Source organism: Acanthaster planci, linkage group LG05, assembly GCF_054643075.1.
Source record: "Acanthaster planci isolate LZ-2023a linkage group LG05, COTS_SCS, whole genome shotgun sequence".
In the NCBI taxonomy this organism is placed as follows: Eukaryota; Metazoa; Echinodermata; class Asteroidea; order Valvatida; family Acanthasteridae; genus Acanthaster; species Acanthaster planci.
In genome coordinates, this window is record NC_141781.1 from 19465949 (window position 1) to 19481780 (window position 15832).

General features: G+C 42.9%; 1 protein-coding gene across 3 annotated transcripts; it reads right to left on the minus strand.

Annotated features, from left to right (window-relative positions):
• Positions 1 to 24: 24 nt before the first annotated feature.
• LOC110989711 (cytochrome P450 2U1-like) lies at positions 25 to 15583 on the minus strand. Of its 3 annotated transcripts, none has more exons than XM_087137167.1 (4): positions 15498 to 15583; positions 9707 to 9951; positions 2221 to 3201; positions 25 to 1867 (listed from the first exon to the last, which is right to left on the minus strand). In XM_087137167.1, exons 2-4 carry the CDS (start codon positions 9804 to 9806, stop codon positions 1686 to 1688), a joined length of 1263 nt encoding a protein of 420 aa, XP_086993293.1. In that variant the 5' UTR covers positions 9807 to 9951; positions 15498 to 15583; the 3' UTR covers positions 25 to 1685. The 3 variants fall into 3 exon arrangements, with proteins under 3 accessions (XP_086993293.1, XP_086993294.1, XP_086993292.1); XM_087137168.1 differs by lacking the exon at positions 15498 to 15583 and adding an exon at positions 10065 to 10228; XM_087137166.1 differs by lacking the exon at positions 15498 to 15583 and having other exon boundaries at positions 9707 to 10233.
• Between the last annotated feature and the right edge of the window lie 249 nt (positions 15584 to 15832).

The following is a 15832-nucleotide window of genomic DNA, read 5'->3' on the forward strand; positions in this document are numbered from 1 at the left end:
GGGGAATACGACATACCCAGAGACTGGTTTTTCACTCGTAACTTTTATTCACTTACAGGGAAAACATGCACAGAGTGATTCTTAAAAGTACAAAGTTCTCTATAACATTTTACGCTCTCCAAAGGTATTAATTTCTGGATCTCAGAACATGGACTCAAGACGTACTGATTTCGGAAGTTGGCTCCAATATCACTTTCCTTGATGGCTTCAATATGGAACCGTTAGGGCTGTAGGGTTAGTGTTCAGCGCATAATCCTGCCATTCGTCACTTTAGCCTTCTGTGGAAATGGTAATGGTTGGTGATCTGTTTCAAGAATGAAAAGTTTGCTTTAAAGGTATCGCTGAAATTTAGGATAGCCCAGACGATGGCGAAACACTCTTTTTCCATCACCGAGTTTTGAATCCAACACAAGAGAGCGGTAAATGACCACTTTTTGAAAGTGTTGAATCCAACATTTCAATGTTAAACCCAACAGTTCAGATTTAACCAACAATCTAAGTGTTCATTCAAGTTTTCCCTTCATATAGTTGTCTCATCATTTCAAATATTGAATTACCAGTAACATTTTAAATGCCGAATTAAAAATGTAAAGACTCAAGAATTTCAAGACGTAAAGAACGTTGTTTTGCCGTCGCTGAAGGGTAAAATGTTTGAGAATTACCGCAGGTTTTTAGGATTCATAATTTTGAATTAAATATAACTTTCGAATTGAATAACGATTAATGTCTAGATCACACAGGCACAGACCAAATGCTCGTCATGAATGAGAATTCACGATCTTTGGAATAAAAAAAACTGACACTTTAAAACTGAAAACATAAAAAAGAATTATCCGTCACGAGGAGCAGGTGAAATTGATAATGCCGTCAGAGATCATCAAATAAGTAAAAAAGAAATGTTGTCTCATTGGGCAACTGATTCAGCATTTGTTCTTCAAGAAAACACCATGGATTGTTAGTTTTTTTCATACAAATTTTTCCTACATTTTCGGATCGGTCTATGCCTTATACACATAGCAATTATTTTAGTACAAGTTGTTTTCTACACTTTGAATCTACAGAGAGGCATCTTGTGGCTTCAGTGTCACGAACAGACGCGTCAATCAGCTGAGGACTTCCTGCTAGATGCAACTTAATTTTCTGCCTCGGGAAAGCAGAGCTGTCGGTTGTGAGGTAACTAGAAGTAAAGCTTAAGTTGCTTGGTTTAAGAAAGGGACATTTTAACGAGCAACCAAGTATTATTACAATGATAAAAGTATGAGGAAAACGAACGCCGACACTTGTTTGATTAATTCATTTGTTATGATGCTTGAATGTGAAGGATGGATTTATTTCATTTCGGGTACACGAGGTGAAAACTCATTTCCAATAGTTTTACGCATGATATGTCACACCTCAACTCAGCTGGGTATCATACAAACATATTACATGCACAGGAATATAATCACGTATTTACACGGATGAAGAGCAAATTGTTGCCTGCAGTACCAATTGAAGTTGTGCTGATAGAAGTTAATTTTCTTCCTAAAAATTGCTCTAATCACGTCATAACATGCGTACAATAGGAAGATAGAGAATCAATGCATGGTCCTGGAGAGCATGGGACTGATGGTCCGAGGTCGAGATATTGAGGGTTTTTCTATCACACACACACAAATTCGGGAAGCGTACGGTGCTCGCTTTGCTTAGTCGCGTTCTACGGCACAGATCTCAAACGGCAACGGCGAGAACGTGACGCTGTTCTTCCCTTCCAAAGTCAGCGGCGGTGCATCGGCAGGTTTCATGAAGGTGAACCGGTGCATGAAATAGCTGAAGAAGATAAAGAGTTCCATCTTGGCCAGGTGCTCACCCAGACAGATACGGCGACCTACAGGGTCAAAGAACGAGACAACATTACCCTGAAGCTACAAACCCCAAACAGCCAATTTCCCTTCAAATGAATTACCGGCATTTTGGGATAATCCAAGATCGACGAGAACTGTTTCCTGAGGACTATTCTTGGTTTTGAACAATAACTCTATCGTTCAACCACTTATTGACGCAATACAATGATGATTATACAGCATTACTTTTTGATAAAAAAGGTAAGCCAGCTAAGAAACAAGCAGAAAAAGTAAAACGATTTCAAGTAATATATGAACATTATTTGTACTGAAAATAAGAAACTACACCTCATAGAAAATATGAGCGCACTTATTACTCGATACAAGGATCACTCACCGACGCCGAAAGGTATAAACTCTTCTGGTTTGAACGCCTTGCCCTCGTCGTTCAGAAATCGTTCTGGCTTGAACATCTCCGGTTCGGGCCAAATTCTCGGGTCTCGGAAAATCCTCCACATGTTGGAAACCAGAATGGTATCTTTTGGGATCAGGAAACCCTGCAGCTGAGTGTCGGAAGCAGCGACGTGTGGCAAGCCCAAGGGGACGATACTGGCCATCCTTTGGACCTCCCAGATCACGGCTCGGGTGAGATTGAGACCTGGTTTATCGGCCAGTCTGGGCAGCTGATTGCGACCAACCACGGCATCAATCTCAGCCTGGACACGCTGCTGAATCTCAGGATAGACGGCCATGTAGAGAAGGCACCACTCCAGCGTAGTGACCGTGGTCTCCGAGCCTGCTGTGAAGAGATCCAAGACAGTATAAAGCATGTTTTTATCGTTAAGGTGACTGTAGCTTGCAGATTCCCCATGGACGCTTGCGGAAGTGTTTCGTTCAATTTCCGCGAGGTAAACGTCGACGAAGTCATTCAGGTTGTCAGGGTCCAGTTTAGCCCGATGAATATCGATGAAATTTTTCACAAAACTGTAGATTTGAGCAAAGTCAGCGCGAAGCCTTTTCATTTTTAACTTGAAATAGGGCAGATGAGTTAAACCTTTATATAAAAACAAGACACCACCAGTTCCGGTTGCTGCAACGCTTTTACTCAGTAAACTCAGAAGTCGCATAAAATCTCGATCATCGTAAGAGTAACGCTTTCCAAACACAACGGAACAGATGACGTTGGCCACGGCGCTGCTAAGCAGAGGTTTAGGGTTGAAGGCCCTGCCGTTGAATACAGACATTTCCTTCATCAGTTCCTCGCCTTCAGTCCCGATCTGCTCTTCGAAGCTCGATTTACCGACACCCAAACCCCGGAGGACATTCAGGCAGAAGCGACGCATCTGGATCCATGGCTCTCCGAAGGATCCCGATACTCCTGTAAAATTTAGGATAGAAAATTTACATGTATTTCATCGTAAAAGGCTCATCGAGAAAACTGACAGAAATATTTGGAGACCCCAGTTTGTCTGGTTCTGTGATGTGGATTTGGTTCTTGGAGATAACTATTGATGTTACTTGATGTTACCTCTTGAGTTTCCTTGCAAATTGTCGCCAGACGAATTTTACCCCTTCTGATAGTCAATGTATCCCATTCTAGGTCAGCAAGATTTTTCGTATTATTTGATCCCCTGCTGTAATTGCCTGCAGTGAATCTTTCAGGTCTATTTTGAACTTTATCTTACTTGGCTTCATTGGATGTATAACGAGGGTTCCAAATGGCGGAGCAATACAGAAGTTTAAAATAATCTATTAGCATGTTTTGAAAGGCATATTACAACAACCTATAAGTACGGCATTTTAAGTGGAAGTGGGGGTTCGAGATCGGGTCGCCATTTTTTTTTTCAATGTAGGCTGAGTGACGTCATGAACACATGAATAATTCAATAGAAGGCTAAAACGAAGTTGTTTATTGCCTCCCCCGGAAAGTCGGGAAGAAATAGTTAAAAAGATAAGCACTCCCTTAGAAAATGTGCAAGAGTACTACTTTACAAGTACAGGGGATGGAACTGAAAGAGAAAACAGTAAAGGTGCCCTCTATACACATGTTGTGGGCAAAGGGCTTTGGACAACACAAGACGTGTCGCGTTGGGCGTTGCAACGTGCATCGCTTCGTGCTTCAGGTGACGTTACACGCGACGCGACGCACTACAAGATGTATGACAAGCCTGAGATATCACGACACTACATGTGACGGCACGACGTGACGCACGACGCGCGACGCACCACGGTGTATAGGTACAAAAGTAATCATGACAAATAAGGCGAAAACGCAACATGATGTCACGATGCAAGGTAGCTCCCCCCCCCCAATCTGACTCCTATCTGTCGCCACTACAGCCCTACTTCAAGGCAAGTCCAAACTCTGCAGAATACGCCAGTGTAAGTAAAGTGTCGAGTCATTCTCATTTTAGAAGATATTAGGATTCAAAGTTTGTGAAAATCCTACAGTTTGGATTTCAGGCATTTAAGACATGCCTTGAAGTAGGGCTGTGGTGGAGACAGATAAGAGACAGATTGAAAAGAGAGCCACTACAGCCTTATTTGTGGGGTTAGATGCAAGGGAACCGTCGAGCTGTGGCGTTGTGTAATTGCGAGGCTCATGGGCGAGGCGAAGAGGTGCGCCTTCAGTGTTAACAGAAATTGAAAACATTTAGTTCACATGAAGTATTTCAAAATAACAATAATACGTAACCATCTCAAAAATATCTAAAATTCAATGTTTACCCCATTAATATTGACCGCAAAATGAATAAAAAGATCCTGCCTTTCCCTGCCCACAAAAAAAAACCTTTTGGCTGATTTGATGACGTCGTCAGCAGAACGCCTATAAGTACAGTGTTCGTGTACATTGCATGATTGCACACAGTAAATACAGTATCGCACGCTTGCACGTTGTGTTCGATGTAGCTTGCCTCAAATGCAAACACCGTATGCAAACACTAATACTTACGTCCTTCCAGGGCTACCTTATGTTTTGGTTTTATATCCTTCCTCACAAAATGGGGACAGCGCACTCAGCATAAATTTTATCGACAACCTAATATTTACTCATTTGATATCCTGACATTAAACCATTTAAATACTTGTAGCCTTATAGGAATGGAGACGGACTTTTTTTTCACAAAACGTCGATATTGTTAGCCAAATGATCAACTATTTCGTAACACGCACAGTACTACAAAATGCATCTGCATAACCCCGTCCCGTGCAGTGTTGTATCAGCAGGCGATGCCTACGTTCAATAACCGCGGGGAAAACGGAAATAAATGTCTTTGGAAACCATTCGCAGTTCCAGAGCCATTTTTTTTTTCGGGGGGGGTCTAAACATTTGGCTTGTGACGTCACCTTTCAACTTGCGCTACGAAGGTAAACAGCACATACATTCTAGCCAAATCTGATGTACATTGCTCATAATGACCCTGTAAAATGATTATCGACTATTCCTATAATTTTTTTAAAAATCAACTGAAAAATCCAATATTTTCCAGCCTTTCTTCCCCCTTAGCCCCCGTAGAACCGCCCGTATTGCAAACGCAGCAGTTTAAGACGAATTGGCATGCAACGATTTGCATTATGCTCCCATTCATACGAAGTGGAATCCGTTGATGGGGTTTTGAAACTGAAATTAGGAATTGAACTTGACAATCGATGGTCGGGGACGAAATTGAAGTTGCGTTCCGTGGGATACATGAGATATGGGTTTGTTGTCAAAATAACCTGTATTTAACACAAATGGAAGACGCAAAGACTGGGCAATATCGGGCTACAGCCAAGTCGCAGACGGGACACGCACTTGAGAACCAAGTGAGTAGACCTCCGTCAGCGGTTGAAAAGAGTCATAATGGTCGGAGGTATTCATTTTCGTGGTAGCGATGCGACCGTACAACGCGTGCATTTCATCATTGTTCGTGAACCGGCGATGTTTAGTTCCGACCAAAGGAGCCTTCTTTGCTCAAAGTCAATTAAAGTACAAAAGTAAAAACCCAAAATAGATGCAGAGATAGGATCTGTCAAGTGTTACCCAGTTAACTGTTGAAATACAGATGTCTCTTTTGAAACATATTTAAACAGAGATATCTCCGTTACAGAAATAGACTTGCCTCTATTTCGAGAATGTTATTTGTGATTTGCACCTCCTTTTATTTTCTCAGATAACCTGTATCCAACTTTATACGTGCTGTGCTGCAATAATGGAGCAAGAATTAACCATTAAACTCTGTCGTCAGCGTCGGGCATGTGGACATTTCTTCTCAAATTCTTCAAATCTTTTCGGTCTTTTAATGGTAAAAGCCTGTTTAATAATTAACAGTTGAGTCATTAGTCTAAAAAGACACGAACGAGCGTTTGGATAGGTACAAAGGTACAACAAATCATTCAAACTGCACACTGAACAACACTTACCGAAGTCCACTGTATACCTGTCCACTACAGTGTTTGCATTAAATAGTCCTAAGGACATTCTAAATATAGTGTAACTGTTTTCTCTCTCGTTAAACTTCTGCTCAGGTACATCATGGACGAGTGGAATCTAGGGACGTTTCGTTGGACATTCTCGCGATCGGCGGCCCTTTCTTTTGCGAAAAGCACTGTGTTGCGTGGTTTCAAGGGAGATTGGCCATGCCGTTTGCCTCGACATCTATCCGGCCGCCGAGATGGGATTTATCTATACCCAGCAAGAAATGAGACCGAGGGGTACCCCCCAAACATGTCCAATCCCTGCACATTCCAGACTATTGTTACTTAACACATCCCCCAAGATGTCTGAAAGGAATTCCCCAGATTCCTGCGAGACAATGACCAACACAAAGCAGGGGGGTTCTCTCCGTCTCATACCTTGCTGCATATGGATTTATCGAAAGTGCCATTGTCCGAGCAACACAAATTGTTTTCTGTCAGAAATATTGCTCTCAGTGCCCACATGATACCCTGTAATGAAACGAGTTACTACAAACATGCCGGGCCTGTGTGTTACAAATTAGCACTCAATGGGCTTACAGAAAGCAGAACTTCACATTTTGCAATGTTATGTGATAGTGTGTTTCCGTAACCAAGTGATGAGCCTCATTGGATATTTGGCGAGATGGCTGTAGATGGGTCCGTGCAATAGTTACCAAAGTGCTCATAGACTAATCCGATAAGCTAAGACGCCCTAACTGCGGGTGGCACTGCACATTCTTCAGCTTGACGCGCGCGCGCGTTTGGCAAATCACGACACCCTATTGGTGGAAGAGGCATTTAACGCGCGCGTACCACCCGTCCACGAGCGTTGTGCCACCGCAGTAATGGCTTCTAATTCTGGTGGTCGAATTACACTCTACTGATGACGACAACAAACAAGTCTCTATAAAAAAAAATGGGCAGTCACTCCACAATATATTTTCATTTCACTCCTTGGTGGCTGGGGGGAACCATGCCCTCCCCAAAAGACCCAGTCGTTTGGTTCACGAGAACAGAAATCCACGAAACCATCTGAAAAGAAGAAAGAACAATGCAATCACAGCACGCGTACATAATAATAATGCCAGGTCAGCAGCTTGTCCGTCGGCTCCTTGGGGCGGGCTCAACTGAGTCGGCAGAGTTTGTCATGCTTTAAACTATAGTTATTGGCTGAAACACGAACGAGAACAAGACACAGACAGGCAACGGATATGTTTAAATACGGCCGTTTCACAAGGGTCGACAAATTTCGCGCGTTATGATTGGCCACCATGTTGCAAACTCTTGGTGGCGCACAATTGTGAATCGGCCGTGTTGTATTGAAAATTAAAAACGAAAAAGGAACCAAGAAAGTGAAAACAAATAACAGATTGCAAGAACGAATCAGGAGGTGAGGGGAGAGAACAAAGAACCGCGGTATTACACGCCTTCATCAGTAACACAAGAAACAGCAATTTGGTCACCTGAGGCGTGGCATTAAAAGTCTTTGAAGACAATTATAATATTCTGCTTGACCAACTACAGTGTTGAAGTCCCAACTGCGCCGGGACGGTTGTTGGGACTTCCCCAGCTGAATTAAGGTCGAGGACACAACTTGGGCAGTGGATGTAACAGAATGCTAGGCCAAACAAATTGCGTTGCCCTCATCCGACCGACCCTAATCTCTGGCGATTTACGCTCGTCTTTTTTAATGCCAACTGTAGCCCGTGTAGTACCGACCACAGTTTAAGCGCGTGAGCAACACAGGCTGCATCCAAATATCTGGTCTAGAGCTAGGTCTGCGCTCGATTAGAAATGAGTGGAGACGCGTAGAAAATAGACTTAGCCGTAGCTATGGAAGACCGTTTCGGACACGGCCTTACTCTCTTTAGAGGCCGCCATCTTGCCTAACAGAATTTGCGATTGCTAAGCCACAAACACGCCCGAATCATATTTTGCGGGTTTTTTAATTTATCTGCTATGCAAGATATTTTGAGTGCATTCATCATTCTTTCTGGTGATACAACAGAGAGACTGCTGGCTCTCAGGTTTGGCCTTAAATCTGGGGACTGGACCTCAGCTACAGCAGCTGTCTGGCAGATTCCACGCCTGTGAATTGGTCATCAGCCTGTGAACTAGTGGCGAACCTGTCAACGGACTCAAGTCGTCACCTGAACCGGTCGAGGATCCCAGCCACAGTTTCAGCTGAATCCCGACTCCTGGACTGAAACTGGAGGAACGGGAACTGTTTATCCTTTTAGAGGAACTTGTGACTTTGGCTGTAAGAAGGGCCCGAAGTCGGACTAAAATCTAGATCCTGGTACAAGTGTACACAAGTTTATCCTTTTATTATTGAGCGCTCATTTATTCATTGTTTGCTAGAACTAGAGTTTCTCAGATTGAGGAGTGTTCCTCAATGAAAGAGTTATTTCGAGCTCACTTTTGTGCATTTAATAGTGAAGCAGTTCCCGCCCTTTTGTGTGTTTGTACGCGGGTTACACAACTATAATGGATTTCGTCACAAAAAAGTTAATTTTACAGTGTACGTGTGAAAGATGACGCGTGGTTGTCGAGACCGTAGGATATTGTACACCAAAATGCACTCGTAGTACGCAGGCACTTTGTGCAAAGCATCTCATCACTCTATGCTGACTTGGCGCATGTATTTTTAGCCCATGTTGTAACTTTTTTTCATTCATGTTCGAGACACGTGTGCCGAAAGCAAAATGGACGGCTACGAGTTGTCTAGACGGGAAGGGACGGATCCAGGAATTTTCCCGGGGGTGCATCAGCCTGGAGATACTTTTTAATGTCACGTTTTTGTAGACTAGTGGAAACGATGATAAAACATAACAATGACATACATTGTACAGTGGCATATTGATGCACTTCCTGTAGTTATTTTCTTGTTACGTACCCCATTTTAACACTTTCTTCGTCTCTGAGCGGGGGATCGATCCCCCCAAAATCAGCACCTGCCGATGGCAATGTCACTGAGAACGAGGAAAATGTTCTACCGCATTGCCGACGTTTGTCAATTGCATTGTTTTGATTTATTAACCAAGTACAATCACCCTAACTATGTTTTGACATATATTTCGGGTCCCTGCATGTCTCATCAAGGGACCTTGCAAACTTTCTCACTGACTGAATCCCACACCGTGCTCGGGGAATCTGCTACCTTCTGTTCGAAGTACGCACTCTTAATATCCGAGTAAGCAAGTATTAAAGTACCTATCTAGTTACAAACATAGGTTATATTCTTAGTATATAGCCATTCTTGTCATGTATAATTCATGTATACGTAATTAGGCATGCAACAAAAGAATGGATTAAAACTGCGTGTACAATTGTGTAGTCCCACACTGTGTATAGCTGAATCTAAACCCCGAACATTTTCAGTGTTACGCATATCGTCTCGAGATTGCCAGACAGAATGGCCATTTCGAAATACCATGGCTTACTGTTTCCCATACCCGGTGGTCTGTCGCTCAACTCCGGGTGCCGAAACGCCGCCTTTGTCGACTCGAAATCGTCCAGGATGACTGCATTTCTGTTGAACATAGACACTCGGAACACCGGACCGTAGCTTTCAGCGTACCTCCCCAAAACATGATGGGGCTGTAAACCTTTCCTCAGCCCCCAGACGATGGCTGGTAGGGACCCCAGGAGTGGGAATTCCCAGGGGCCGGGTGGGAGGTTTGTCGGCCTGCGGAGGAGGCATCGCAAAACAAAAAGAAGGATCGTAAATAATAGAAGAGTGCGCATTGCCACTAAAAGGAGCCACGGCAAAGTGGAGATCAATTCCATTTTTTTTTTCACCTGCAAAGTTTATAAGGCTAAAACGCTATCGAAAAACTTCAAAGACAGAAAAGTGTCTCCGAAAGACAGATCGGAATGAGGAATCCAACAAAAACTTAGACTATGACACTCGTTACGTGTGTGCAAATGCTACGTGTGTATCAATGAAGACAACACACAAATATCGCTTAGTGATTTATTTGTTGTGTGCGGGATGTTCTTTATGACATACAAAGCAGGGCTAAGATATCGATTATGTATGAACAGAAGTTCGGCTGTTTAAAGGAGCATCATGTGGCAAATCAAAAGCGTTACTCACGGTCCAGACATTCTTTCTTTTATTTCGTGGCGTTTGACACGTTTTCTTACGGTTTGGGTGCTAATATTTGATTAATAAATACACCGATTGTGCTACAAAAGAGAAAAACGAGGAAGAAAAAACATGCAGTTGGTTACCCCCTCCCATCGATTAATGCTAAACAGTGTACTTTCATGCTGATGGAGTCTGCATTGAAAGAAATCAGTCACAGTTGTCTTTAAAACAGAGAAAAAGACGGCATAAATATTCGGCTTTATAGGCCTACTCTTTGCACTAAGTCATGGTCACAGACTCAAAATATTGGGATGAATACTGCATCTGCACAATAAAATTTAATGCCTTCAAAATTTACTCCTTGATTTTGTTGATTGGGAAGTATATTTGCAAATACAATCAGGTTACCTTCCCAGTGTAACGTGAGTAATGGTTTTCTAAACTACACGGTGCACGAAAGCAGTGACCCGATTGATACAAAGAACAAGACAAATTGACCGTTTTCTCATTACACGGAATTACAGGAAAAACTGCTCTCCGTTCTGTATTTCTGAAAAGTAAAAAGAGCATTAATCAACCAACTAATCTGCTTTTTTTTGAAGGCGAACAGCTATGAGGGGATAGTTATCTGAAGCAAAAATTGCGGAAGAGTTTCGTAAAGGGAAAAAACAATCCCCGATTTTCCCGTCGAAACACACAAACACAATCGCGTTTGATGTCTTGTTTTAACTAATGCAGTTAGACCAAAAAAGCATCGCATTCAAAACTGCTTAAAATCAACAGCAAATGTGAACATGCCTTAATTTAGTGACGGGTGAGTAAAGGTTGACGCAGGGGGTCAACGGAGCAGAGCCCCCCCCCCTTTTCAAAGTGAGAGTCAAATGTTTTAACTCTCGGAGAGCCAGGTTATTTGGTCACATCTCATAACCAGGGGTGGATTCCTCCCCCTAGACCTTGCTTGGTTTCTTTTAAACCTGTGTGTAAAAACACACCTTACCATTACAAAGGTAAAGTTGAAATCAGTCGAACGTATCGTAGTTGTTACGGCCATGGTTAGTTCAAGTTCTAGACTGTACCTGCGTGTCAGCCCGCGTGCATTGAGCACTACGGTGGAAAATGTATACGTTTGGGCAGGTCTGCATGTCTTGGGAAAAATGGGCGCAACACAAGAACAGCGGGTTTGATTTTAATAAAATTGGTGTCAAAATAAATGCCAAAGAGTTTCTCTGAAAAACCCTGCTTGTGCAGCTCCTGGGAAAAAAATGCAGGCAGAGATATCGGGAAACACATGTCAAGGGACGGGTTCGGCCCCAGCTCTTTCAGGGTAAAAGGAATGAGAGAGTGGTGGGTGCTAGATCCATTTCCTTTTCTTTCTTTCATCAAAAGCGCGTGAAAAGCCATTGATGTAAACCGAAAGTCCATACAAGGTTTCACAAAACCATTCCAAATATTTGGCACCTCCCTCCCCCCCCCAAAAAAAAACCAATTTTGCTCCTCCGAAACTTTGGTTCTGGATCTAGCTTGGTGGGTGAGACACGCTAAGGACATAAAGTGTCAAGGCCAACATTAACGCATCCACGTGGGAAAGATATTTAGCGTGTCCAGGCTTCAGTTTGTTGCTCCCACCCCTGCCCAGAATTGAAGAAAAAACGAAAAGGGGGCGGGGTGGGAAAAATGACATTAGCCTCTTTCTCTGCTGGTGGTTAGGCCACTCCATTCAATAATTATCATAGTCTTTGTGCAATATATTCCTCATGATCAAAATCTAAAGAGGGGTGCCTCAAAACAAACCTGATGATGTACCAACTTAGTGAATTCCGAGAAAAACAATATTCTACGATTTTAGTTTCATAATTATCAAAGGTTGACATTGTTTTGAATCGCGCTTGAATTTAACCGCATATACCGTCTTTAAACCAAGCGTGCTTTTTCAGCAATAATATAAATGCAAAAGATGGAGTGTACCTGTACAGCAAAATGGCCACCTAGATAGCAAAAATAGGTCACAAGCGGAAAAAAATCTTGCCACGGGCAAACAAAATCTTGGCCGTGTCCCTGAAGGTTCAATGACACCGTGCCGGGCTCACTTCTATTTTGAGGTATAATTATAGGCCTATTCACGATGTTTTAGAGCGAAGCCTTTGACCTTGATGAATATGACAAAGCCGTACAGCCTAACCAGTGATCATTTAAACAGTGATTGTTTTTTTTAGTCTGAGGAATAGACATTGTTTCTGAAATTCTTCACATAACAAAATGGGCGCATGTTCCCGTCAGGCGAGGTACTTCACCCCCCCCGCATACGCCACTGAGTTAAAAATGTGTTTTGCTTCGGACTTTGCAATTGATTAACATTAACAACGAGTGGCCTATATCAGTACCCTAATTGAATTCTTCACCGGTATGAAAAGAGTTTTGATCACAGCTACTGAGCTATTTATCAGGTGGTTCAGATGTTCAACGACTGATGGAATCTCCGAAAGTCAAACACTTTTCCTTGAGGAAGATTCGGCAAACCAATCAAGCGTTGGGCCCTGATTTATTTCGAGATCATTCGAGAGAAATAATTCAGAATAGTATAAAATGGTGTCAATTAGCCCTTTGTAGCAGGTTGCTGCATTTCCCCCCTCTTTTGCACCGATTGCACCAATAAAGGTCAATTCGCGTGTAATGTTTCTTCAATGCTGCAGTTAAAAGTTCGAGTGAAGAGAATCATTTTTCTGAAACCTTAACTCAGCACAGTGGATATCGACACGTCACTGATCAGGGGCAGATCCAGCGATTTTTTCCGTGGGTGGGGGGGGGAGACAAGCCAGAGATTTTTTAAAGTTTCTCTTTGCGGACAACTGGAAACGATGATGAAATATATTATCTACAACACTAGCACTTCTTAGGTAGTATGCATGAGTGTTAACATGCCGAACAGTTTCTGCGTTCATGGGCGGCGCCACTGTCAGGGGGGTTCGCAGAAATCGCAAGGGTTTCGCTCGGACAGTCTCAGGGTCACCATGCTTACAGCAGATTTATTACAACAATCTGACAATCACCTCCCCTGGCTCTTTGACTCCTAACTCCTTAGACTCCTTGGAAACTGTGAACAAGCATGAGTAACACAGGCTTGTATTTATACAAAACATTCAAATGCAAGGTACATGCAATTTACGGACAAACTGTATTAGCCCTCTTCAAAAAACAAGAAAGCGTCTTCATTTTGGGGGGGGGGAATTGTTTTCTCTATTTTAGATAGATGTTTTTTCGTTTTGAACCATTTTTTGCTGTGAAACTGCCCCTCGAGGTGATATTAAAGGGCACTAGATTTCTGGGTCGTTATATTTCTGCGCGCGAGCTCATTAATATTTTGTGATCCCATAGGGGTTTTACAATAAGACAGGCCATAATCAGGAGGCATCATAGAGATATTTCTATAAATCCAGAATTTCGGACTGGTAGTTTCCAGTTAGGGGTATTTCTTTAACAAAAAACCCCAAATTGAGGGCATATTTTGGATAGAGAGGGGCAGCTACATTCAAAGCTGGGCGCATAGTTTTACAACTATTTTGGGGGTACCTTCAAAGAGAGGCGAATAAAAAAAAATCGAGGCTAACCCCTATAAAATTGAAATGAAAAATGATCTTCTGGCCATAATCTCGAACTTCGAGCGAAGAAACGGAGGCCAACCTCTTCCCGAGAGTGGTAACAGGTGGCGCTATTTCGATCTCATTTTGCACTCTTTTCTATGGGCGCGTATTTGGTGTGGCGGAGCCTCAAAAAACGTGCCCGTCTGCTTCAATAATGCTTCCTCCTATAATGACGTGAGGGCGCTCTTCATGTTGTCAGTCAAAGGGTACGTTTGCGCGGTTACTCCTGTTCACATGAGTAGGATCCGTGCGCATTACACTCGGGTGGAGGAGTATACTCTAGATTGCTGACCGGCCGGTCGTGCTCCAGCCGTTCGAGCGCTCAGGAATATATTATATTCGTGCACGAGTAGCTCGCTCGAACAGTTTTGTTCATAAATAACAAAATACTAATTAACCTAAAAACAAAAAAGGTAGTAAGATACCCTTTTAAATTATAAATAAAAATTGAAATAAGATTAACTGAGACATAAAGATGTATATTAAAGGTTTGTTCAATAAAACCAAATTTGATTGTAGGTGCTCTTTAAAAGGGTGACAAACTATCTGACATTGGCACGTTGCAATGTTTAAGAAAATTACAAAATTTCTTGCTTTTCGTGGCAAATGACTCGGAGGTTACTACAGGAAGACAGCTGCTCATTTTAGGGGCTCCCTGAAGATGAACCAGCGCCCAATATTTCGCATAAGCTTTTATTTGCTCACTTCCCACCCGTCAACAAATTAAACAACAACACTAGACCACCAAAGTCAACAAAACGTCGCCTCAACAAACTGGTGAGTTTAAAATCCTGGTTGACATCATACTTTTGCTTAAAGTACCAAGTGGATACCTCATGCCCACAATTGTGTGTATAGAAGACATTAGAGAGGGAACCGCAGCTCGCCAACCAACCTTTCCTTACTCCATTCGTTTGCACTCTACTTTCTGACTCAAATGACGTCACGTTTCAGTAGCGATCTATAAGCATGTCTCGTGAGAATAAAAAAGCACCAAAATTCCCTAATGGCAAAACAAAAAATCGCAAACTTCCGTCCTGGAAGTTTGCGATTTGAGTCAGAAAGTAAAGTGGAAACGAATGGAGTCAGGGAAGGTTGGTTGGCGAGCTGCGGTTCCCTCTCTAACGTTTTCTATACACACAATACATACACACACGTATACATGTAGACACTGCAGATGGAGGGCATACTTTCCAAACTATCAGACGGAGGACTTCTCGTCCATGTGAGTGCAGCCTATAACACCGAGGGCAACACTCACAAGTTTTTGGTTGTTTTGGCCACTAAAAATAGGGTGCGTTATTGGCCTACTACTATATTAATGTAGAGGCAAGTCCTATTAATGTAGAGGCAAGAAAAGGACATTAGAAATGTAGGTGACAGCTCAGCAGACGGCCTGTCCATGTGACAGACAGACAGCCCGACAGAGTAACAGACAGACAGCCCGACAGAGTAACAGGCAGACAGCCCGACAGAGTAACACACAGACAGACCAAATCTTACCGTTTTCGACGGATTCATCGCAGGAGTCTTCACTGCTGTCACTGCTGTCCCCACTGTCGCTACTGTCCTCTTCACTGGTGAAGCCTTCCAAGAGTAAACCCCTAATTGAGATCAATCAGTTAAAGCACACATACATGCACGGGTGTCTGGCAGTCTCTGCTTGGTGTTGAGATGGGGGGGGGGGAAATGGCCGGCCAAAATGGAACATTATTTGGGAGTTCTTGACGCAAGATACATTTATAGGGGTGATTTTTGTCCCCCGTCTTTCTTTGTACTGGTCTGTTCTTCCGCGGGGGGGGGTTGAATAGGAAGAGAGGTATTCTTTCCGGCCGAGT

What these genes read in the sequence shown, in the direction of transcription:
- LOC110989711 (XM_087137166.1), bottom strand. Translation starts at nt 10,052, where the DNA reads ATGGAATTGATCTCCACTTTGCCGTGGCTCCTTTTAGTGGCAATGCGC. An exon ending in ACCACCGGGTATGGGAAACA is followed by an intron (nt 3,202 to 9,706) that starts GTAAGCCATGGT and finishes TAAATTTTACAG; the next exon opens with GAGTATCGGGATCCTTCGGA. An exon ending in GTTTATACCTTTCGGCGTCG is followed by an intron (nt 1,868 to 2,220) that starts GTGAGTGATCCT and finishes TTGACCCTGTAG; the next exon opens with GTCGCCGTATCTGTCTGGGT.